This window comes from Ambystoma mexicanum, chromosome 2p (assembly GCF_040938575.1).
Source record: "Ambystoma mexicanum isolate Mex_15411 chromosome 2p, UKY_AmexF1_1, whole genome shotgun sequence".
In the NCBI taxonomy this organism is placed as follows: Eukaryota; Metazoa; Chordata; class Amphibia; order Caudata; family Ambystomatidae; genus Ambystoma; species Ambystoma mexicanum.
Window position 1 is genome coordinate 957,773,938 of NC_090923.1, and position 24,566 is coordinate 957,798,503.

A 24,566-nucleotide genomic window follows, 5' to 3' on the forward strand; every position below is an offset into this window, starting at 1 on the left:
AACTGACGGGGTCTACTACCCTTGAATTACTGTAAAGTAATCTGAAAGTAACTGATGGTTTTACTCCCTGTGAATAGGTGTGCCCTATACTAAATGTGTTTGATAAGGTCTGACCTACCTAGAAATACTGTTTGCTTTGTAAATAAGGTCTATGCTTTGGTCTGTGTACTTTAAAGCATAGTTTTGTGTTTTTATAATGTGTTTATATGATCTGTGATAGTGCTTATCTATCTGGACCTACTTGTATTTAAATATACCATTGATTTTTACAATACATAGTGTTTCAGTGTTTCTTTGGACCATATGTGTACTACAATTTCTTTGAACTGATTCAAAAGCCCTCTAACCCTCCTAAATTAAGCCTGGCTGCTTGGTCTACGCTACCACATACTCAGGTGGTACATCCTTATACTAAGAGTGGAGTCTTGTACTGTCTCAGTTGTATGGTTTTACTAAGCAGACTTTAGAAAAACGGCCCTAACAGTACCACTTGAAATGTTAGGTGGCTTTAATGCCACTAGAATAGTTACATTGTTAATTGGCTGAGTGTTTGCATGCATCTCCAGGAGTAGCTATACTGCTTGAGCACAACAAGGTGGACTTTAATGGTTCGGTGCTATCATGTTCTAGTTTCCGTCACAGGTAGGCTCATATTTACAGTAACACAATTGCATGGTAATGGGCTATTTCGTACAGTATGGCTGTGCTCCGTTAAGCAATTTCTTTTGTTGGTTGATATGCTCAATATTTGGAAAATTAGTTACATGTTTGAAAGACTACCCAGCTATAGCAACTACACATTTCACTTTTTCTGTTTCACATTATGCGGCCTTGAGAACGTATAGATAATGTGCACTTTAAGTTGTGTGGATGCATCAACATGGATGTACAGAACGTTTCACAATTGTCGGACTAATGCGTAAACAAATTTCTGTGACTTTCTTGTTGCATGCCTAAGTAGTTACGCTGTAAGTGTGAGCCTTACCTTTAAATTAATGTTAGAGTGGTGGGGCAGGTGGAGGGGCAGTAACTCTTTCCAAGTGTCACTATTGCAGAAAGGCCCAAGCCAGTTTAGTGGTACTAAGGAAGGAAAGCGCTTTGTTCAGTTGGGTCTGTCACTACGGCATAAAGACCAAAGTTATTTTTGCTCCACGTAGGAAGAAAAGTACTTCCATGTTTCCCTTTGGTGTCACTAAAGTAGAAAAAAGTTTATTCTAGAATTCACATCGTTTGCGTCACCAAGCGAGAAAGACGCTGCTGTCCCTAGTGCCGGAAAAGATAGAAAGACGCCCTGGTGCTGTTATTAGTTGCCTTCATGTTCCTTACCCTCGTGGCAGGGGAGCAGGTCCCTGGGCCTTCGCTTTTGGGGTCTCTGAAGGAGACTTGTTTCTGTGGTTTTAGCGGGTTCCTTATTTTCTGTTAGTTCTTGGATAGTATGAGGATTGGGTTGAACCCTTGATGATTTATTGTTCGCTCTTCTGGCCGCTGCCTTCTTCACAAGCTTCCTTCATGGGTGGCCGGGCTTCACATTGGTTTCTGTGGAATCTCTTCTGGTTTGGGCTTGTTCCGCTGTTGCAGGCCGCTAAGGGTTGTGCACTGGTTCCTCTGTAAGCTACTCTGGTGTTGGGTTCCTTCCACTGTCATGGGGCTACCATCTGGGTGAGTGTTGTCCTCTTTTCTCCTTATCCCTGGGGTTCCTCTCATACGGTCACTTAGCTGGTTCTCTTTGGTGCCATTGGTGAAGAAAAGACCGTTCCCATGGATACCACCACTACCCCACCCGCAGCGCGCTGGGTAGTGTGGGGCGCTGCACCTGCTAAAATAAAATTGCTGAAAACAGGAGATGGGCTACACCCTGAGTTCTTTCATGACTAACGGACACAAACACCAGAGAGATTTTTTTTTTTATAGATACCCCAACTGGGCCCCTCTTTATTAAACACACCCTTATTCTTGAAACCTAAACCCTAGGATTCCTCTGGCGTGAGCTCCATCTAAGCGTCGACCAGTTACGTCAGCTCACCATTCCTTGGAGGGGTCTCGGGAACCCTAAGGATGAGCTTGCCGCAACCAATCCCCTTCCTAAACTCAGGTACCACATGGAGAGTGAGGCCAGAGGATGGCCTCTGTGGGTGGTCCCATCTTGCAAGGCGGCCTTGGGCAGGCCACCAACCTATCCCTCTACCTCAAGCCAGGGTACCACCCCTCTACCCCAATTAACAATAATGACCATCTACATTATATCTTATCTATTCCTACTTAGCATTCCTCTACTACCCCAACCCTCTACTTCATCTACTTAACAATTACCCTACATAGCATTAATCACATATACACATTACTACTCATATATATATACATAGACTTACAACATATATTCAACATAAAACACTATATTACAATGGGGTGACTTCTGCAGTCAGTCACCCCTTCACAGAACCTTGCAGGTCTGTCCAAGGTGCAGGGCTGCTCCTAATGTTACTGGCTGATCACTGGGCCCTGCCTCACAGATCATGGGTGAGGCCTGGCCCCCTCCTCTTCTTCCAGGGTGGCCCTATCCACCACATGGGGTCACCGCACAATCCGTTCCCTTCATAATGTCCTGGGCGGCCCACTATGCACCTGGGGACTGCCGCGACCCACGGTATATATTTTATATTATGGTGGGCCCCATTGGCTGGGGGGTCCACCGGATCACACTGCTGCGACCCGTAGTAGATATGGACCCTGGTCGTCTGGGGGGCCCACCTGACATCACCACTGTGACCCGCTGCATCTTTTAGAATCCATGGGTGGGCCCCGTTGCCTGTGGGGCCCGCCGAAGGCCCCACACGGCTGGGTGCCATTTTCAAATTAGGCGACGTCCCCATTGCTATGGGTATGCTGCCGCGCTCATTGATGTGCACCAGGCCTCCTCCCAGCAGTGCGTTGTAGCAACGCAAGAGACAAGCCACGTCTTGACCCAGGCTGCTCCGATGGGCAGCCCAGGCTTAAGTCACCTGGGCCGCTCAACAGAGCAACCCAGGACTTCACCACAGCCTCCTCTTCACATCTTCACTGCTTCTGCTGCGCGTCTCCATTACCTTCCGGGCTGCTTCTGACATGTGCATCCCAGGAGGATTTTTTTCAATGACAGGCCCGCCTCAATGGCCACGAGGCGGACCTTTGGGGACATGGCTGGGCAGCCCGGCCTGGGCCGCCCCCCACACGCGGTCTTGGCTGGGCTGTTCTTAACGGGCATGGGCAGCCACTTCCATGCTGCCTGGGCCTCAAATGTCTCGGGAGCCTGTCCGGTTTGACACCGGATTGGCCGACATGCCCCACGGCCAAGGGGTGACATCGCAGCTCGGCCCCCCCTGCTCACAGTCTCTGCTGGGGCTCCACCATGAGCCTCAAGGCAGCGAGCCATCCCCGCCCCCCCCCCCCACCCCCAGCTAAGTGTCTCTCTTTCTGTCCCCTTCTCCAACTGTCTTTTTTTCTAACCGTTCTCCTTTTTAAAAATCCCTCTGGATTCTTTTCACTCGCATGCCCAGTCCATTCTTGGGTAGGGGAGTTCTTTTCTATTGTTCCTTTTTCTCGTTTCCTGACATTCCATCCATCCCCATGGTGTGCTGGATGGTTTCTTCCAAACGCATACATAAATAAACCGCACACGCACACCCGCGCACACACACTATACATTTAATACACCCTTTAAGACGCTGGTGTCTGCGTCTTTCTTTCTAGATGTGCATACCCTCAGGGGACCCGCATGTAGCCCCACTAACCGAGCCCCATGGGGCCACGGGCTACAATTCCACTGCCGTGGGGTTGCCATCTGGGTGAGTGGTGTCTTTTCGCCTTATCCCTGCGCTCCTCTCATAAGGCCACTTAGCTGGATCTTTAGTGTCATTGGTGAAGCGACCTTCTGTAATTACCTCCTTAATGCCCGGAATGTTTGCCCCCACATATTTAAAATGGCAAAACAACCTCTAATGTTTTTTTTAAAGTTGTGTGTTCCTATACAGAAGGCAAGTGGGGGCGATTCCATTTAATACATGGAAACAACTTTTTGTATGAGGAGGTCGAAAGGAGTTAGAAAAGTACCATTCTCTGATACTCGCCTTAACGATTGAATGCAGAAGAAGGACACAGTAGCATTATGACCTGCCACTGTGTATAATCAGTTTTGAGGACAGGTGATCTTGCGTGTGAATTCAGTGAAGCGCCTCTAGCGGTCTTTCAGAGAATACTGCCTCCATTACCATGTTCTGATGGGATTCCTGTAATGTGCTGGATTTCTCAGGTAACTGCTGGTGGGAATCCGGTGGGGTGGGGGGGAATTCTGCTCCAGCTGTAATGAGGCCCTGACACTGCAAAGTTGCGAAGACAAGAGTTTTTACTTACCCCGGACGAAGAGCTTCAAAAGGGAGAGAAGAGTGGTTTTGAACTAAATTGTCAAAGACCCCAGTAACTGCTAAATTCTTTGGCAACCACAATGGTTCACTGCCCTCCTTGTTTGCTGTGGAAAGCACCTTGCAGAACTTGGTGCTGTTGGTTCCAGCAGGTTTATCGACATGCCCAGGCACTGTACCCAGCTTGGAAGCTACCCTGACAGTGAGCGCCAGAGCTTCCGGCTCTATTCCTTTCATGGGAACCCTGGAAGAGGGGGGCCTGAAATTCTGCTGTTATATACGTCCCTCTAATTCCGTGCCCCCCCCCACCCCCCACCCGTTTTGTCGATTGTTCATGATGGGCTACTGAGTTCAGAATGTAGAGGGCCACACTCACGCACGCACGCTCACTCTCTCCACCCACGCGCGCGCACTCGCTCTCTCTCGCACGCACCTACGCACGCACGCTCGCTCACTCTCGCACCCTCACTTTACAGGCGGCCCATGCGCTCCTAATCCTTCAGGTATCCGCGTCTCCACAGCACGTGTCGGTGCTCAGCCCTGATGACCCAGCCTGCCTCATTGCTGGAGTGAGGGAAGGAGAAGAAAGCAGTGACAGCCAGGCCGGAAAACGCATATGTTGTGCAGAAAACCAAGAACGCCACATGGAGACATTATCAGGGGGCAAGAAGCTGTGCCTAAATACTAGGGTTTCCAGTGGGCACGCAGTTCTGTTGCCCCGACAGACCCGAGGTACGCGCCCCTGCTTGAATAAATAACCGGTCTCAGCCGCAGCGTGATAGAGGATGTTGCAGGATAGGCACTAACCGGCACACAAAGACACCTGGAAGGAAACCATGAGCTGTATTCTGAAGGTCTCCTATGCGAGCACCCACAGCCATGGCCTAACTATTACCAACGCGAACGCCAATCCTATCCTGCAGGTAGAAAGAGTTCCTCTGCATCATACAGTGCTCGGCTCATCAGTTGTCCTGGCGGCACAGGAGTGGCGGAAGAATGCCATTCATGGGCTACCCACACACATCCTCCACCCCTTTGCTTAAGTACAGTTACCGCTACTCTGGAGGCTGGAGCATCACCTGAGACGCGCTCTCTCTCTCGCGCGCTCTGTCTCGCGCACAACAAGCCGTGTTTGAAAGTGTTTATTTATTTATTATTTGCTTATTAGGCGCGTATACGATAATCCTCCACCCCTTTACTAAAGTACAGTTACCTCTACTCTGGGGCATCACCTGAGGCGCGCGTGCTCTCTCTGTCTTGCACAAGCAGGGTTTGGAAGTGTTTATTTATTTATTTATTGTTTGCTTATTAGGCACTTATAAAATAGGAAAATACTGTTTCAAGGCGCCCACCGGGCAGGTAGGGAAACACATTACAACACAATATTTAAGAACAGAGGGGGGAGGTACGAACCTACTATGCCTAGTGAGTATTCAGAACGGAAGAGGGACGAAGTGGTAAGTGCTGGGGGCTCCGAGCTCGACGAGCCATCGACGAAGTGCTAGGAATGTTGAGTGCTACAAGGCCTGGGCCGCGGAAAGAGCGAGCCTCCAGAGCGGAGGGTGTGCAGATGCCAAGTGCTGTGTTCTTCCTATTTTTGCCAGGTAGCCTCTGGATGGCATGCATCTGTTCATTTGCGCAATGTACCTGAATACCGCAGGCACTGTGATTCCGACAAAAGGGAAACCAGCCATCCTTCTATATGTGCACGCACAGTATTGGACAATTGGAGAATTGTCTGTGCAGATTCCTGACATGCTAGGCTGCCGCACAGGGCTTCGAACCTGTGAAATGCAGCGTGCTGCTGGCGAAGGGGTCACGTGCCCGACGCCTGCCCGAATCCATAAATGTATCCCTTGCCAATCACGCAGCTTTCTTATTTGCCCTGGGCTTTCTCTGTATCTTCCAGGACGTACCTGGAGGAGGAACTGGCCAAGGCCCTTCAGAAGCCCACCCTGCGCAGCGACATGTACCAGAAGATGGTGAAGGTGGATCCCACGGCCCCCACGGAGGAGGAGCATGCCCAGCAGGCCACCACCAAGCCCCGCTACATGCAGTGGAGGGAGTCCATCAGCTCCACCACCACTGTCGGCTTCCGGATAGAAGGCATCATGGTAGGTGGGCAGGCTCGGACTGGGCCATAAAACTGTCTCGGGCACCAATGAAAAAGTGGCCCACAGTTGCAAATGGCTATTCATTCCTTTTGTGACAATGTTTGAACAGTACCCAAGGGGAGTTTTTTTGATAAAATGTCATGCAAATTGTGCAGTATAAAAAATATCTATTCAGCACCACTGGTCAAAACTATTAGCCGCTTAGTGAAGTAACTCATCAAAATGGCCGACATTGACCAAAAAAGTGGCCCACTTTGAACAAAATAGCTGGCCCACACCAGCATTTTGCATTTTTGCTTTGGCCATGGGCCTATTGCCCTATAGACCAGTCCACTGCTGTAGGTGGGCTATTCTAGCGACAGCACCTAAAACTGAATGGAGAAACAAAATTGCAAACACACACAAACGGGGCTCAGGGCCCGGTGGATTTTGCCGGACTAATCTGGCGGTTGATGTCGGCTGCCTGAAGTGGCGTCATTGCCTGGCGATCTGGTGCTGTTGTGATGTCGCAGTCTGGAACGTGATTCCAAGAACCTGGTGTCAGTCTGAAAGCTGGTTCATGAAGTAGGGTCACAGTCTGGCTTCGGGTTCCTGGTGTGATGTCCCATTCTTTTTTATTCATTCAAAGTTTTATCAAGGTCCAAGAACAAAGTTACCACGCAGTGACAGTTTCCGGGTCAAACGCTGACCACAGTAAAATGCCAGAGAGGCATAATAAAATACCTTGAAGCAGTCTGACGGAGTGAACATATTTCAGTGGTGAGGAAGTGAAAACAGAAATCGGGATCTGTGAGTAGGTTATGTTACTTGTATTTGTCGTAATCACCGTGCTGCCTGCATGCTCACCAGGCACTGTGGCGGATCTGGAAGAGGGCGGGGGATGGGGTTGGTTAGTGGCCAAGTTTGCTTCCTGTTGTGTTGATGCCTGCAGACCGGAAGTGCCTCTGAGACCTGTGTGTGGTGAGGTACTTGGAGGTGCTTTGTCTCAGGAGCATAGAGGCGGTTGTGTCCAGCAAGACCACATAGTGTTGGGATGCCTTGGGTCTGTTGGGTTTAGCCGCGTGCTGTTCAGTTGTTGGACGTCTGTTGGAAGGGCATGAAAATGCGGAGTTGCTTGGTATGTGTGGAGTGCTTGAGTGCAAACGTGCAATGTTAGTGGGTAAGGTTAGCACAGGATGCAATGATGGGACCGCGGGAAGCGGATGCAGTTTCAGCTGCCATCTTTCATAGATGCCACAGCGAAAGTAACGTAAAACACACTGTGGGAAGGGGGCACTACTGAATGGTGAAACATGTAACAGGGGAGGCTCCAAAGGTGCAGTTATATTTCACTGTTGTGGGCCAACACATTATCATGCTGAGTTCAACGGTCTAAAAAAGAAAACTATGTTCACTGGTCCTTGGTTAGCTAGATACATTTTACTGTCTGGCATTCTATTCCCCTGATCCTTTTGGTGCAGTCGCTGCCTGTTTGTAATGGGAGCCGTGGACTGGGTGACACAGGTTAATTCTCCCCTGACGTCCTGGGCATGTGTTGAGACATGGTTGGGCTCCATTGGAGATCCTTCCTGAACTGCAGTAACACATTCCTCCCCTTAGGGGGCATTGTGTCGTCCGGGTTATTTTATAACGGAGCTGTGCCTATTGGAAGGGGATGATGAGAGATGGGTTGAACCAACCAAACACTGTGTTGTCATCGACTGGATTTTACTGTTGGGCTTCACAGTTAGGAGCCTGAGGGGAGTAGATCACTGGAGACTGTTGACAACCGTTGGCTTCTATTAAGGGGAAAACTGAATATGTTCCAGAAATAAGTGGCGTTTACCTTGAGAAAAGCTACTCGTGGTACCACACCTCAGGATGGAGAGAGAAATGTCCATACAATACAGACTTGCATTGGAGTTCATGGCTTCCAGCTACTTGAGAATCAGCCTACGTCTAGCCTCTAGTGAGTGGATAGTTTAACTGGCAAAAATGATCGAAATGTGTTCCTTTCAGTTGGTGGTTGAGGTTTCATGAGCCCTACAATGCCGAAAGACCAGAGGTGGTATGAGCTACTGAGGTACGTGCTCCGAGGGTAAGGGTACTTCAGACCGCCTACGCATATCCTTTTATCTATGCTCTCAGAGGCGTAGTGTGTCGCGCAAGCCGCATACCGCGTACTATTCTTGCGTTCGTTTTTTTTCATTCAGTAGGATGGAGGGGTTTCAGCACTCAGCGAGCCTTGACCCCAGCAGTGGGAAGCGCAGTCGGGAGGGCCAGTGAGGGACACCGGTCCGAAGTATTCCTTTGGAAGGCATTAGGCCGCATTTATTATCAACTATTGGTGTCATCAAATACATAATTATTTTGTCTTCGTTACTGACGTCATCATTAACGTACTTGAGCGCGGGCGGGTGGCAGAGGCCATCAGCCTCCCACGATCCGGGATGTGCCTGAGGGAAATATGTGACCCCCTAATCCGACCAGACCCTCTCCACCTTGCACAGCGAGGACCACTCTGAGCCCCTTGCCTGACACCTCACTGTTCCGGACCAAGAACCATAACCTGATTTCAGCCCTAAATCTTCCTTCCCGTGCTCCCAGTGACCCAAATGGTTGAGCCCCTAACTCAGTTCAATGCAATGAGCTCCAACCTACCGCAACGCACCTCGCCAACCCCTGATATAAAAGGGTGGGTGGGAAAACAAACAAGCGCGACGGTCTTGTGCAGGGCAAAAAAGAGCGGGGAGCACCTTACGCCTCCTCTCCTTATACCCTTCTGGGACCACTTGGCTACACTTCCGGTGGCGGCGCAGCATGCCAGTGACGTGGTGCGCCGCCTGGTGCTGGGTGGACTCCTTACCCAAACTGGTGCCCCTCCTCACTTGGCCCACCTCCACGCCTCCCAATCCGTTACCCTGGCTAAACCCCAGCGCTGCTATCGGGAATTACCGATAGGAGGTCTGGGGTACATTTTCCTGAGTTGTCCCTTGGGAACTGCGTTATGGGAGCTAGGAAGAGAGAAAAGCCCATCTAGTGCCGCTCTACCCTTGCAGGTGTGGTGCTGTGAAAGCTGAAAATCATAGCTGCTGGAGCCGAGTGCTGTGTGGGAGACGTTTGGGAGAGCCGTGGATGACCTCGGAGCAACCTATCTGGTTGGCGGGAGAGGAAAGCACTGTGTCCATTAATTAATGAAAATGCTGTCCTACCAGTCAGCAGTCCATGTGACAGGAGCTGCGCATGTGCTCCTTCGTTTTACTGTCTGCTCATTCATTACATTTTCAGAAAAGGAATCATTGCCAGTCACAATGCAGTTTGGCCAGGCACATTATACAGGCCTAAGGTTCTGCAGTTGGCTCTAGGAATCCACCTGTCTTTTACTTCTCCCGAAAGGCGTTGTTCTGAGAAACGGACTGCAGTGCAGGCCATTGAGTCCAGGCCCCTGTGGCTACTTTACTGCCATCCTGTCTTCAAGTGCAAGCTCATGTAGTTCTATGAATTTGTATTCTCTCTTAATTGTGTTCATAAAGCTGAGCGCAGTGCTGTTCTTAATGGTGGACATACCACCACTGTATTTGCCCGCAGAAGTCATGATTGTAGCTTGCTAAGGCTATGCCCACGCTTCAAGGTTATGGCATCTCCTGCCCCCCCAACCAAAAGAAAATGGATGCCTGCTGGAGGGTATTACCCAAATTGTTCGTTTACAATTGTTCGAATGAACAATTGACCTATTTTAAAGGGCCACAATTGACCTTTTCACAATTGAATGAATATATATATATATATATATATATATATGGTTTTGGGGGGGTTGCGTTGGGTGCGGGGTTGCAGGGGTTTTCCCCCTGCATATGTTACAATTGACTTTCACAATTCGGTCAATTGTGAAAAGGTCAATTGTAATTCGTACAATTGTAAAACAAACAATGTGTATATAACCTGCTGGAGTGGAGCTAATGTATTGGGGTGCAAGCAGTGAACTCTGGTTACCCACTCTGAAAGGGGCAGCCCCTGCCACCTAATACAGAGAGAGTGAGATTTTCTATTACTCAAAATCTCCCCATCATTTGCTCGGGCTAAGGATCATCAACTTGGTCATGCGGTTCCTCCAACCTGGTAGTTTGTATGTGGGCCTATGGAGAGGAGGTCAGGCTTAAAAAAACAGCTCTCGATCTCTGAGGTCCCTTTGCAAGGTAAGATTGGACCTTGGAAGGTAATGCTGCCAGTAGGTCAGCCAAGGGCTTCATGCCTTGTATTGTCTTGGCTTCGTCCATCCATAAAATGTCAGATTATGCAACCTGAACTCATCACTTCCTTCTAGGCACTCTGTCGCTACACATCTGCCCTTGTCCGAGAAAAACAGACTTGAGGATAAGATTGTGTGTCCCTGTGTCAGCACCACTGGGATATTTGTGAGTTACACAACATCCTTTCTGAAAGTTTGGTAGCCACTTGTTCTGCTAAACTGAGGAGCCCTGATGTAACCTAATTTATCTTTGACACACACCTGGCCTGGTTGTCATTCTGTGGGTCGGTGGTCTTGAGCACAGCCAGCCAGCTGTGGGAGAACAAGGCAACCCTTTTGCTCGGCTCCTTTAAGGCTTATGCTGTTTGGATTACAGCACAATTTATATTGCAAACCAGGGGCTTGCTCAAGACCAGGTCGGTGGCACAAGACTTGCCCTTGACCAACCAAGTCCTTCGCTCTCGCAAACCCACTGACTGCAGCGGACACTAGGAGTCTGGGGTTCACCTTTGAGTGTCTAGTTATGTTAATGGGTGTGTTGTAAAAAGCAATCTACTCCCTTATTCTAAAGGTGTAGTAACTATCATTTGATCCTTTTGGTTCTTGGTAGAGTATAGTGTTACGGCCGACATTGACAATCTGGAGTATTTATTGTTATGCCAGACAAAAAGGGAATACTGCAAAAATGAATTGGTTCTCTCCCTGGGAGCAGTTTGCATCATCCCGCCCAGCTGTATTTTGAAGCCTCTCTGATTTGGTTAATTGACTGCCCCCCCCCCCCCCGCGCAGTTGAGGCTGGGTTCCCGAGTACTGTCCTCAGCACTTGTCATCCTGTGCGTACTACAGTGTGGTGTTCCTACCGTTGAATGTGCCAGCTATGACCCTTGCCTGTGGATAATGCCCACGCCATTCCCCTTGCTGCTCTTCCATAGGTCCTCTTGGTGCTTTATAAAACATGTCAACATGTGTCTCCCACAGATGGAAGGTGGTGGCGTGCAGCGGGACTTCAAGCAGGTGCGGAGCAAGGAGCAGATCATCGACACCTTCTTGGCCTTCACCAGGCGCAGACGGGACATCCTGGTAAGAGAGCCGTCCCGCAATAGGTAGACCCAGAGCAAACTTAGGACTTTGAAAACATCAGCCTTTGTAAGACCCTGTTGGCAAAGAAAAACTTTCTGAGTTTTGCAGGCCTGCTGGAAAAGTGCACTTCTATGTAAAAGTCTGGCGGGTTATTGCTGGGTCTTTCTGACTTGAATGCTTGATGTTGGAAGAAATGTGCACTTGGGGGAGGGGGGAAGAGACTCTTGTTTGGTATATAAAGGCTGTTTTCACGTATGGCAAACCAAAAGCGTAATGAAGCAATGCCTGTGGCAGATGTGCCTCTCTGTAAAGCCAATCAACATAACATGCACAATTGCATAACACCGTCAAGTGGCCCTCCTTGGTGTCTGACTAGGATTCTCCAGGGTCCTAGAGTCCCCGAGTCAGAGAAACAGCTGCTCACAGTCTCGATTACTCATGTCAGAGATCACACAGGTAATTCCAGTTAAGCATCATTTCCACTCCGTCCAGCTTCCCTTGTCAAATCCTAAAATATCCTCTTTCCAAAAAAACCCCTGCTGAGCGGTGCCCTGTCTTACGTACGTGTACGTGCCTGTGTCATAACTCATTACGCAATTGGGTGGAGCATGGCAAGTGACGTATTCTTATACTATCCCCAAAACAACAATGATACCAATACATAGACTGAACGCACATAGCTCTGGGGGTTCCATGTGAAAATGTAGCCGGGAAAAAGTCGCTAGGTACGCAACTATTTTTTCCTGACCACTAAAATTCTTTCCCCAAATATTCTAGGAGGGTTATATATATTATATATTATGTCCTCCAATCCTAGATTTTTTGGGGAAAGTGTTTGACTGTCCAGAGGGTGCATGTTTAGGGAAATGTTGCCACCAGGCGGCCATTTCTCTGGTGACGTTATCACTGGATACCGTTCTGGGTACCGTTAATGGCAACAAACTACAGAGTGTGCCGGGTTAGCAATGACATCGATAATGAGCAAAGAATGCAGCAAGCGAGAGTCCTGGCTATGGCGCATCTAGGTGGCTATGCCTGTGTTGCCAGGGACTCACTCGGGCCACAAGAAGTTAAAGGGGCACCTGGCTTGTCCCTGATCTCTCCAGCCAAAGACATGCATCTATATATCGGAAGAAATTATCAGGGGGCGAGCCCGGATATGCACAGACCCACTATTTAATGACACTCTATCATGATCAACAACAAGTGTATAAAATACAGATTGCAATTAGCGCACGTTAGTGAACAACAAACATTCCCTGTAAGCAAAGAACAAATAACAAACCGAGCTAGTATACTCATTCAGGATGAATTACTAACTGTACAGCCCCCCGAGCTATCTCGTCCTTGGCACTGTGGAGGTAATCCCAAGGACGAGATATCTCGTCCTTGGCACTTAAAAGGTTAAACATTGCTTGGGGTATTGTATTGTGACACAGGTCACAGTAATTGGCATAATCAGCAGTATTGAGCCCTGCGTAGTGATAAACTGCCGACACGGCCGTATTTCGGCCCTTCAGCGATGGTGGAGTATATCAGCTTTCATCAGGATGGGGAATTGTGAAGCTGACTCATTCAAGAGGTATCCTGTGGGGACTATCTATAACGACAGACAGTGAATGCTAAGTGAGGGTCTATATCCGGTAACCATGTAAATGAGGAGCTTTAGGCTGAAGAATTGCTTCAAAGCCCCCTTGGGGGAACTTACCAAGCTAATGACTAGCATGTTGCATCTAAATTAGAGGCAGTGTGTTGAACGAGGCTGTAACACATAGACAGATATTTCAACATTGCTTGAATATCTTTCTGTTCTCAAAATGAAAGGCCCCTGCGAGGCAGCTTATGGGACGGCCAGAGCATGAATTACCTGGTCTGGGTGACCCGATGATCACAAAGTCTACTTCAGTTGGGCTATTAGATGAGGAAGCACTGGGCGGTAATAATGCACTGCCAGCTTGCTGTGAAGTAGGCAAAGAAAGGGGTGGAAAAAGAGGAAGAGGTGAGCAGGTTCATTCTGTGTTGGTGCAGGAATGGTCATGCACCGACTGTGATCACTTCTGTAAGGTCACGTGGGCTGTTGGGTACTGTATGTGCCCAATAGTGACCCATGCAGGGAACAGATGAGCAAACTAGTGCTCCTACGGACCTAAGCCATTATAGACTGGGAGGTAAATGTTATCCCCAAATCACTCTGTGATGGCATGTAAGACCCAAAAATAATTGCGTCGCACATCCTTACCGGGAGCAGTGCGTATCCCTCGGACAGCGTACGGTGTCAGTAGCAAAACCTGTACAACACAGGATCGCGTGTATATATAGTGACCATGGTAACCTCAGGCATCGGTCCAGGGTAGCATGGTGGTCATCTTGTAGCAGCAACTCTAGGTCTGACCCGAACTAGAAGTCAGGGGCCGCAAGGCCAAGATGGGCTAAGGGAGTGTCTCGGTGCACTGGTGTAAAACATACATTCAGGGTGGCCATGTACATTACCCTGCGCGTATCCCTCTTATTATCTGTTATAGTGCATACATAATGAGGTAACCAATCTCCAATAAGTTGGTAAATAGTGATCACACCGTTAATGGATACATTGTAGTCACACAGTAACATATGGTTCATCCTGCTCTTGGTAGATCATGTAACTAGGTACCCTGAGGCTATACCCCTTCGGACTGTTACTGCCAAGTTGGTTGCCAAGGCGCTCCTGGGCATTTCTACTAGGGTTGGATTCCCTAAAGAGGTGGTCTCTGACAGAGGATCCAACTTCATGTCAAGTTACATGAAAACCATGTGGAAAGAGTGCAAGGTAACCTGCAAGTTCTCCACCTTTACCATCCCCAGACCAATGGTCTGGTTGAGCGATTCAACAAAACTCTCAAAGGCATGCTGGGTGCTTTGGAAGAGCCCCTAAGGAGGAAATGGGATCTCCTCCTACCATGCCTGCTGTTCGCTTACAGAGAGGTGCCTCAGGAGGGTTTTCATTTCAGCCCCTTTGAGTTTCTCTTTGGACATCCCGTGAGGGGGCCCCTTGCCTTGAACAGAGGAGATTTGGAAGCCACCCTTCAGGTACTGCCAAGCAAGTGGGGGACTATGTGTTACGCCTCAGACGGAAGGTGATACAGATGATGGGTCAGGCGACAGCAAACCTTAAGGCAAGTCAGGAATTGAACAAATACTGGCATGACCTTAAAGCACCAAAAGTGGATTGGACTCAAGGACAGGAGATCCTTGTGATGGAGCCTACCAAGCCTAGAGCTTTGGCTGATAAGTGGACTGGACCCTTCAGGATAATCTCCAAGATGGGCAAAGTCAATTATCTGGTTGACATGGGAGTCCCTGGGGTAGCCCATCGGGTATTCCACATCAATGGGCTCAAGCCTTTCCATAGGCGAGCAGAGGTCTCATGTCTAGTGCTGGCTTCAGAGCAAGAAGAGGATGAGAGTGAGCCCCTTCTTGATGTGCTGCACAGCAACCCCCAGGATGGTTCAGTGGAGGGAGTGCATCTCTCTCCTGATCTGACTCCAGAGCAGCAGAGGGCCTGCAGGGCTTTGCTCCAGCAGTATGCGCCTCTGTTCTCACTGACCCCAGGCCTCACCACGTGGTGCAGGCACGAAATTGACACTGGTGACAGCGTACCTGTCAAAAGCAGATCCTACAGGATGTCAGACACTGTGAATAACCACATCTAGGCTGAGGTCGCCAAGATGTAGGATCTGGGTGTTATTGTCCAGTGGTCCTTGTCCCCAAGGCAAGTTCCCAGGCAGGTACCAAGGATTGGCGGTTCTGTGCGAACTACAGAGGGATGTTTTTGGTGCCTCCGTCGGAGGTTTCACGGGGGTCCTGTCGATGGGCATAAAAGAGGACTCCCTCCGCGGTGGCAGGGAGACTCTGAGCCCCGAGGTCGCCACCACTGGTGTAGCCTCCACAGGCTGAGCCAGGGCCGCCGCGACTGTCTCGATAGAGGCCTTGGCCGGATGGATTAAGGCTTTCACCACCTTAGGTGCGCTCACCGCCTTCTCCTTGGGGGGAGGGTCACTGCCTCGCTCCCCCTCCGATGGGGCCTTCGAGCTCGACCGGGGTCTCTCCAGGAGCTTCGCCGGGTGCTCGGTCTTCCTCTTACCCGAACCAGAGCGTTGGCTTGTGGTTGATGGCACCGGGGAGGATGCGCCCTGCCTGGCGCCCGTAGAGCCCGACCGTTTGGCGATCCCGGTGCCAGCGGACTCGCGGTGCTTGGCCTTGTGTTGGACCCCCCTCCCCGGGGCATCCTCAAAGGTCTTAGAAGACCGCTCAGACGACTTCTTCTTCTCGCCTGACGGGCTCTTCCCTTCCAGCCAGTTGGCGAGACGTTGATGGCGGTCCTTCATGGTCCGCTCCGACATATTGCCGCAAAACGCACAGTCCTTCTCCACGTGCGTCTTGTCCTCATGTAGGCAGTAAAGACAAAGGGAGTGTTCGTCCTCCTTAAAGACATTCTGAAGCTGGCATCCAGGGCAGACCCTGAACAGCTTTCCAGGTGTCAAGCTTCCCTTCTCCTGGGCCATGTCCGAGATGGGCCCGAGAAACTTCTGGAGTCCTCCAAAAGCGTGGCTCGACGAAATCTTCACCCTTGAGGGGCGTAGACGAATCCGACACGGGTCCCAGTTGATCGGATGAAGAAACGGTGGAGCTTGAGGCTCTTTTGACCGAAAAATAGAAGTTTTTTGAGAAAAAACATCAAAAAATAGCACTAACGCTTGAGAGCAATAGCACGAGGATCCCAACACTTGAACGTGCGGTAAAAATCTGAAGATGGCTGCCAGAGGCGGGGCTTAGGTAGAGGGCAGTCATTGGCTGTGGTCAGTATGACGCAGAGATCAGTGATTGGTTACTACTACGAAAGACAGATCGGAAACGAAACTGATACTGATTTTTTCTTTACCGAGGATTCCCAGCCTGACGACGGGGAATATTCATGAGCATGTGAATCCATGCCAGACCCATGCTGGAGAACAACAGTTACAGGTAAGTAACTTGTTCCTACCGGGTCTACCGTCAAGGTCCAAACAGACCATAAGCCCCTGAAGTGGCTTATGCAGATGAAGGGTAAAAACCCAAAACTGCTCAGGTGGTCCATTAGCTTGCAAGGGCTAGACTTCACCATTGAGCATAGACCAGGGAAGAGCCACGATAATGCAGATGGCCTTTCCAGAAGGTATGCTGACTGTCTGGATGAGGGTGTCAATCTTGTGGGAGATTAGATGCCCTAACCTCAGTCGGGGGGGGGGTGACTATGATGCTGGAAATGCATTGGAGGGACAGGGCCTCCATATCCTTGTCCTTTATTGCTTTATCATGTATGTTCTGTCTTGTTTTCCATGCAGGAGTTCATATGGGACTCCTGGCATTGTGGCTCTTCCTCTTTTTGGTTTGGTGTACATACCCTTGGGATACCCTTATGGCAGCCATGGGTGGGGTTGCAGCCCTGTACCCCTAGTGTGTTTTTGGGCACCTGTGTGTGGCCCACAGAGCAGGGTATGAGCTGGTGGCAGATCCATGCTGAATTTGACAGGTGCTCTGAGTATCCTCCATTTTGGGATACCCAGGCCCTGCCATTGGAATCAGTTGATTCCTGATAGGAGACAAGATGGCCCCTGTGACCTCTTGCTTTCTATTGCCGAAACCCTGACTCTGTCCCTTCCCCCTGACTGGCTGTTGAGTGGAAGTTCCATATATGGTATTGTGGGGGAAGTCAAGGCCAGAATGGCTGGAGCCTTCCCAATGACTGTCTGTTGTGGGTACACCCTTGGGGTGGGACCTGGGTGAATGGAGTGTGTGACCAATATGCACTTCTTGTTATGGGTGTCTGGTTTCTGGTATGTAACACAATGAATGAGACAGCACTGCCGAAACTGGTATGAATGCAGTGTGGAGTGCTGAATGGCTGGGTACATGTCCCAATACACATTCCTTGTTGTGAGTGTCTGTGGGGAGGAGAATGGCCTGAATGCACTGTGGGCCTGATTGGCTGCATGAATGCCCTTCTGAATGATTGGTTGCCTGAGTGGGACCCAGCAGAGTGAATGAGAGACAGAACAGTATATCTGGGAGCCTCTCACTGCTAGAAATTGTTCAGAAGCTTAAGTCGAAACTGATGCTTGATCCCGACCGCCGAGCCCTACGAAGAAGGTTGACTGCTGTTACCTTCACCGCAATCTGAAAGCCGCTGTGACTTCCAGACTGATCTGAGAGAGGACCTGGCTAGTAGACCACTCCCTGCCCGAGCTACGAGGGACCATCGTGCACCGCTAACCTTCGCCGAAGCGCCCTGAAAGCCAGCCTTCGAAAGACTGCCGACCGGAGATGGGGACTGCCGAGGAGAGCGAAGAGAAGCACCGGACATTCCGTCCACCATCGTCGACCAGGGTTCACAGGTGTGCTCTAACCGCTAGAGGCCCGTCGAAGCTGTGTTGCCCTGAAGCGGGGACTGCTTGCCGCTGTGCCGCTGACAATCGGAGCCGCAATGCTCCATTGATTAAGACACTTCGTCCCGCCGGAGAAAGTCGAGGCCGCCGACGAGCAACCGCTGGTGAGTTTCCCGCCACCTGAAGACCACAAAGACGCCGACGACTTGACGCCCTTGCTGGGCCAACGTTCTTCAGTGACTGTCTTTGCAGCAACAAACTATCGTCGTCAAGGTGCACCGCAAGCCTCATCTTCGCAGGACGTCGACAAGCACTGCCGGGACCGAAGCTGCTGTCTCAACGCTTTTGTTCATCATTTCTTTGAGAGATCTCGATGATCCGTGACTCCTGCCTTAAAAGGAGCTGCTCAAGAAGGATCCGCTGACGATCCGATGTTGAACTCTGCTATTCCAGGTACATTGGGGTGGTAGAGCCTTTTTAGAGGGAAATACGACTCTAATAGACAGTAAATGGACTGGGCTTGTATTATATCTTTATTTACAGGTTGCCCAGGTGGGGGCATCCTCATACAGAACTGTGCCTAGTGGTAGAGGCCCAGTATTCTGCCTATTGTTGGTTCACTTTATTAACTGATTTGTATTACATTTGGACTGAGTACAGTTGATGCATTTCAATGGAATCAAGAGTAATTGTGGTACCACATTGAGACTGTATATATTTACAATTTTAGAATTGTCAGACCACAAAGTGCGTTATTGTATGTGTACATAATCAAAGCCTTATTTATATAAAGACTGTGTTTTCACTAACATAGTGTGTGGACATTCCTTTGTGGGTGCTTGGGGACTACACTGTACTTAAGAACCAGCCTGCATCACCTCATGAGACCTAAGCCTTGATTGCTCGTCCATTGCTACCAACAATAGAGCATCTTGATGGGGTGCTCTGTGCCTCTACTCTGCCATATAGAGAGCAGGAGTACAGATACCCCCTGCAGTATTTACAATAACTGAGAAGAAAAAAGGATCAAGTAGTAACTTCACCAGACAAATGTAATTTCAAGCAAACTGTAAAAGCGGATTTAATGGTGCAGGGAAAATCAGCAGTGAGTTCTTGCTGAAAACAAACCTAATTACCTAACTACTTAAATACCTAAAGAATCCAAAACCTGAAAAGCGAATAAACCTTCATGCATCATAAGCGCTGCGCTCCCACCAGATGGTCTGCATAACCTGTCCCACGAAGCACTGAAAATACTGGCACTGGAATTCAGAGTTTGACTGGAACTCTTCAACCTAAAAACAGATAATTGGGCCTTACTCCGGAACTTAATTAAAACAGGACCTTCTGCTTGGGAATGAACAATGAAAGGCAGTTTAGAAAGTTAGTGAAGCCCTGAAGCCCTTCACTCCACCAATCGGTGTGCAGCTTCATCTCCTCCATGATTGCTTGGGGAACTCTCCTTCTGTTTAATGGTAGTTAAATACAACAAACTAAAGCATGAGTTCTCTCTCCACAATCAACCGGTAATTTCACCTAAACTAGATCATAATGTTAAATAATTCCCCCACCAACCAGTTTTTACTTCACACAGATTTACAGACCTGACAGTACCCCCACTTCAAGCCCTGCCTCAGGGCCTGGCTTACTAGGACATTTTCTGTGACATATTGCTAACAGTCTTTAAGCATGAATCTCAGATCCTAACTCCCAAGTTCTTTCTTCTGGGCCATAACCCTCCCAATCAATGAGATACTGTAATTTTCCCCTGAGTCTTCTTGAATCCAAAATTCTCCTTACTTCAAATTCTTCTGAATTAGTCTGCAAAATAACAGGAATGACACTCAACCTTGTTCCCTTGAATACAGGTTTCAAAAGACTGGTGTGAAAAACAGGATGCACCTTCAAACTAAAATGCAACTTCAACCTAACTGATACTGGTCCAATCACCTTCTCAATTTCAAAGAATCCTACAAATCTGGCACAAAATGTGCTCCTCCTTTCAGTCTGAGATTTCTAGTAGAGAGCCACACCAAATCTCCCTCCACATACCTAGGACTTAAAAGATTTGCTGACAGAAAGAGGAGAGTAAGCTACCTTTAATCTTTTGCAACATCTCGGTAGCCTAGGACCATCCTCTTCTAAAAGATTCCAACCTTTCACCTACAGCTGGACTAATGTCTTCATTATCCTTCACTTCTCCAAGAAACCGTGGATGGAAACCCCTACCACAAAGAAATGGAAACATAGAGGTAGAATCTTTTTTGAAGTTATTGTATGCAAATTCTGCTGTCCACAATAATCTGACCCAATCTGTTTCCTCACTCACAAAACATCATAAATATTTTTCCAATTCTTGATTTCTTTTTTCCACCTGCCCATTAGCTTCAGGATGATAAGCTGTTGTCATTTTCACCTCCATTCATAGACTCTTACAAAATTCCTTCCGAAATTTAGAAATAAATTGTGACCCCCCTATCTGAAATGATCTGACTTGGCAGCCCATGTAACCATACAATTTCCTGAATAAACTTTCGAGCCAAATTATAAGCTGTCACCTCCCCCTTCATTGGTATAAAATGACGAATCCTAAAAATTCCACAACTTCAGTATGGAACTGGCTTTTCTCCAAACTAGCAAAAAGATTGTTATCTTGCAGTTTCTTTAAAACTTGTCTGACATGATGATAATGTTGTTCCAAGTCACGAGAAAAAAATAAAAATGTCGTCTATATAAACAACAACAAAAATATTGATAAAAAATTGAAAGGCAGCTCTGGGGCATTGCATACTCCAAATGGCATCACTTGATATTCAAATAAACCAAATCTGGTTTTGAAGGTGGTTTTCCATTCATCCCCCTCCCTAAACCTGACCAAATGGTATGCTACCCTTAAATCTAATTTGGTGAAAATAGAAGATCCTTGGATTTGGTCCAACATTTCAGGAATCAAGGGTGAAGGATAACGATTTTTAACTGTGATCTTGTTCAAGGAATGTTAATACATACCTCAATTTCCCTTCCTTCTTTGGAACGAAAAAGAGTGGCGAGCCTTTTGGAGACCGAGAATGCCTAATAAATCCTTTCTTCATATTTTCATCAATATACTCCTTCCAGTACTCATTTTCCTTCTCAGTCAAGGCATACACTCTGCTACTGGGTAAAATTGAACCATCCTCCAAATCGATTTTACAGTCAAAAGATCTATGTGGAGGGAGGCAACTCTTCTGCTTCTACTTCATCAAAAACCTTGACAAATTCACCATAACACTTGGGTAAAATTCCCATAACTGCTCCTATGGAATGTCTTTCTAAACACCCATTGGCCAAGCCACCACTCTTTCCTCATCAGCACTTATTACTCTGTTTTCCTGAGTAAAATCAATACAATGCTCCTTACAGAATTCAGATTGGAAATCCACAATTCTTCTACTGCAATCAATAGTAGGGTTTTGATAAGTTAAGCACAGCAATCCTAAAATGATTTGTAGTTGAGGAGCATTGATGAGCTCGAACACAATCTCCCCATGGTTTCTTGCCAAGGACATGAATAAAGGAATTGTCTCATGGGTAAGGAGGCCAGAAGTCAGTAAAGAACCATCAACTGCCCTCAACTGTCCCACCACTTGCTTCTCAACCAAAGGAATTGCCAAAGACATCGCCAACCTCCATTCAATAATATTCCCTGTAGCTCCTGAGTCAATCGTTGCAGGGCCTGATCCTTTTAATTCTCCATTCAAGTGTAAGGATACATTGATGGTAATATGCGGAACTGCAGCTTGAAGAGTGTTAGACACTTGCTGGAAACGATTGCTGCCTGATTGACTTCTTTTAGGGGTATAAGGACAATTCCCTAAGAAATGTCCACTCCTTCCGCAATATAAACATAAATTGTTAGATCGTCTGTCCTTTTCTTCTTTAGATAATGGTCCTCGCCCTCTGCCCACCTGACCTGTAGGCCTTATCCTCTCTTCCTTATTCACCCCCTCCATGCAAGGTTTGTCAAAACGTTGAAAGTTCTTAACCTCACCTCCCCACTTCCTGCGCTCATTCCGCCTTTCACCCAACCGGTAATCTATTTGCATAACCAAATATATTAATGCATCGCAGGAAGTGGGTCAATCCACCACAGCAGACAAAGCATCTTTCAGTACATCTCTTAGCCCTCGGGAAAACAAAAAGACCCTCCTGTCCTCCGGCCATCCTGTTTCTAGAATCAAAGCTCTGAACTGCGGAACATAGTTTACCAAATCTTTACTTCCTTGCTTGAGCTCTAATAATTCCCCTCTATCTCCTGCGACCAAACACGTTTCTAAATTCCTCTTTGAATTGAACAAAATGCTTTAAAATAGGATTCTCCTGGGCCACCAACAAAACAGACCAAGCCGCTTCTTCACCAGTTAAGTAAGACAATACAAAAGCCACCATGGCTGCTTCTGATTGAAAACGCTCTGGTTTACAAAGAAAGTGAGGTTTGCATTGGGTCAGAAAAATTCGAAACTTCTGAGATTCACCACTAAAACGCTCCATTTTAACATCTGTTGGGTTCAACAGCTCAGGCGAACCAAAATGGGCATTTCATCTGTCCTGACTTTCCTTGTCCGCGGGAGCTGCTGAAGCCCACAGATCCCTCAAGACTGTCTGAACAAGAACTGCGTATAAACCAGTTGAAAAACAAACACTCTCGGGGGGGGGGGAAAGGGGAAGTATATAAAAATAAAAAACAGACACCTGCTTCCAATCTGCTGCAAATCTGTAGAGGGGAAGAAAAGGGTTAATCAGACAACATAATATCTTTAACTAGTCTGACTAACACATTTTATTACAGTTGAAAGAAACAATACCTGTTACCCTCCTTTGATAGCTGAGAGGATGTTATTCAATGCTTTTAATAAATCTGGAGCCAATCTCTTTAGTTGAGTAGAAAGAACTTGTAACCAGAGTTTAATTCTTCCAGCGAAGTAATAGTTCTCGGTCTACTGAAGCAGTTCAGACCATTCACACAGAGAATGAATTACCCAAAGTATTTCAGCAACTGTTAGACAATAGACTCAGGTAATGCAAGCACTTGAAGTACAAATGACAACTGCAATTCATGTGGTAATGACAAAAGAGATCTCTCCTTACGTTCTTTCAGGATAATGACTTCCTCTCAATACGATCTCTCTGCGCATGTGTGTATACTTGTCACTGTTCTCGCAGATGCCTCGTACTGACTTGAAAATCTTTAGGAACAGAGAAAATACTTCAGCATAACTCTGTTTCCCTGCACTGACGTGTGTTAAGGACAGCAGCTCAAAACTAAAACAAGGCTACTTTTCAAAACACTCTGTCAAGAAAATAGAAGTCAACCTCTAATCATTTACAACTACGAGTGTGGCGCTATTACCTGAAATGTTCCGTGTTGCTAACATGTTTATCATTCACATTTGTGGGTGCGGTGCTGTCACTTGAATGTTCCGCGCTGCTCCCACAGTAATCATTTAAAGGTTCGTGAGCGGCGCAGCTACTTGTAATGTTCTGCGCTGCTCACACACTAATCCAGCACAGTTGCGTGTGAAGCGCCATTAACTGAAAAAGTTCTGCGCTTCTCCCACACTACTGCGCAGTAAGGTTTGCTCTGAGTTGAAACGCTACTCCCGGTCAGTCATCATAGGATTAGTAGCGTTTACTGTTTTTAACTTTGATTTGACTTTCTAAAGAGCGAGGTGACAAAGAACATTTGTGCGCTTTCCTAAATGGTTTCTCTGTTGTTTTTAATGATCACTGAGAAAAAAAGGGATCAAGTATTAACGTCACCAGACGAATGTCATTTCAAGCAAACTGTAAAAGCGGATTTACTGGAGCAGGGAAAACCAGCAGTTTAAAATTACATTTTTGCTGAAAACAAACCTAATTACCTAAATAATCCAAAACTTGAAAAGCTAATAACTCTCCACACATCATAAGCGCTGCACCACACCAAATGGTCTGCATAACGTGGCCCACAAAGCGCTGAAAATACTGGCACTGGAATTCAGAGTTTCACTGAAAATCCTCGAACTGAAAACTGATGATTGGGCCTTATTCAGGAACTTAATTAAAACAGGACCTTCCTGCTTGGGAATGAACAATAAAAGGCAGATTAGAATGTTAGTGAAACCCTGAAGCCCTTCACTACACCAATCAGTGTGCAGCTTCATCTCCTCCATGATGGCTTAGGGAACTCTCCTTCTGTTTAATGGTAGTTAAGTACAACAAACTAAAGCATGATGTCATGATCTCTGCTTCCAAAAGATCAGGACTTGCCCGACTCCCCTGGAAGCAGACCCATAACCCCGGTTCCGAGTGCCAGCCAGTCCCAATTGGG

General features: G+C 47.8%; 1 protein-coding gene across 1 annotated transcript in view; it reads left to right on the forward strand.

The window, feature by feature from the left end:
• Positions 1–24,566, forward strand: part of LOC138566962 (inositol-trisphosphate 3-kinase A-like) — a 497,863-nt gene that overhangs the window by 418,085 nt on the left and 55,212 nt on the right. The window contains exons 5-6 of the mRNA XM_069644745.1: positions 6,304–6,508; positions 11,715–11,816. Coding sequence (XP_069500846.1) covers positions 6,304–6,508; positions 11,715–11,816 — 307 coding nt within the window. The remainder of the gene's footprint in view (positions 1–6,303; positions 6,509–11,714; positions 11,817–24,566) is intronic.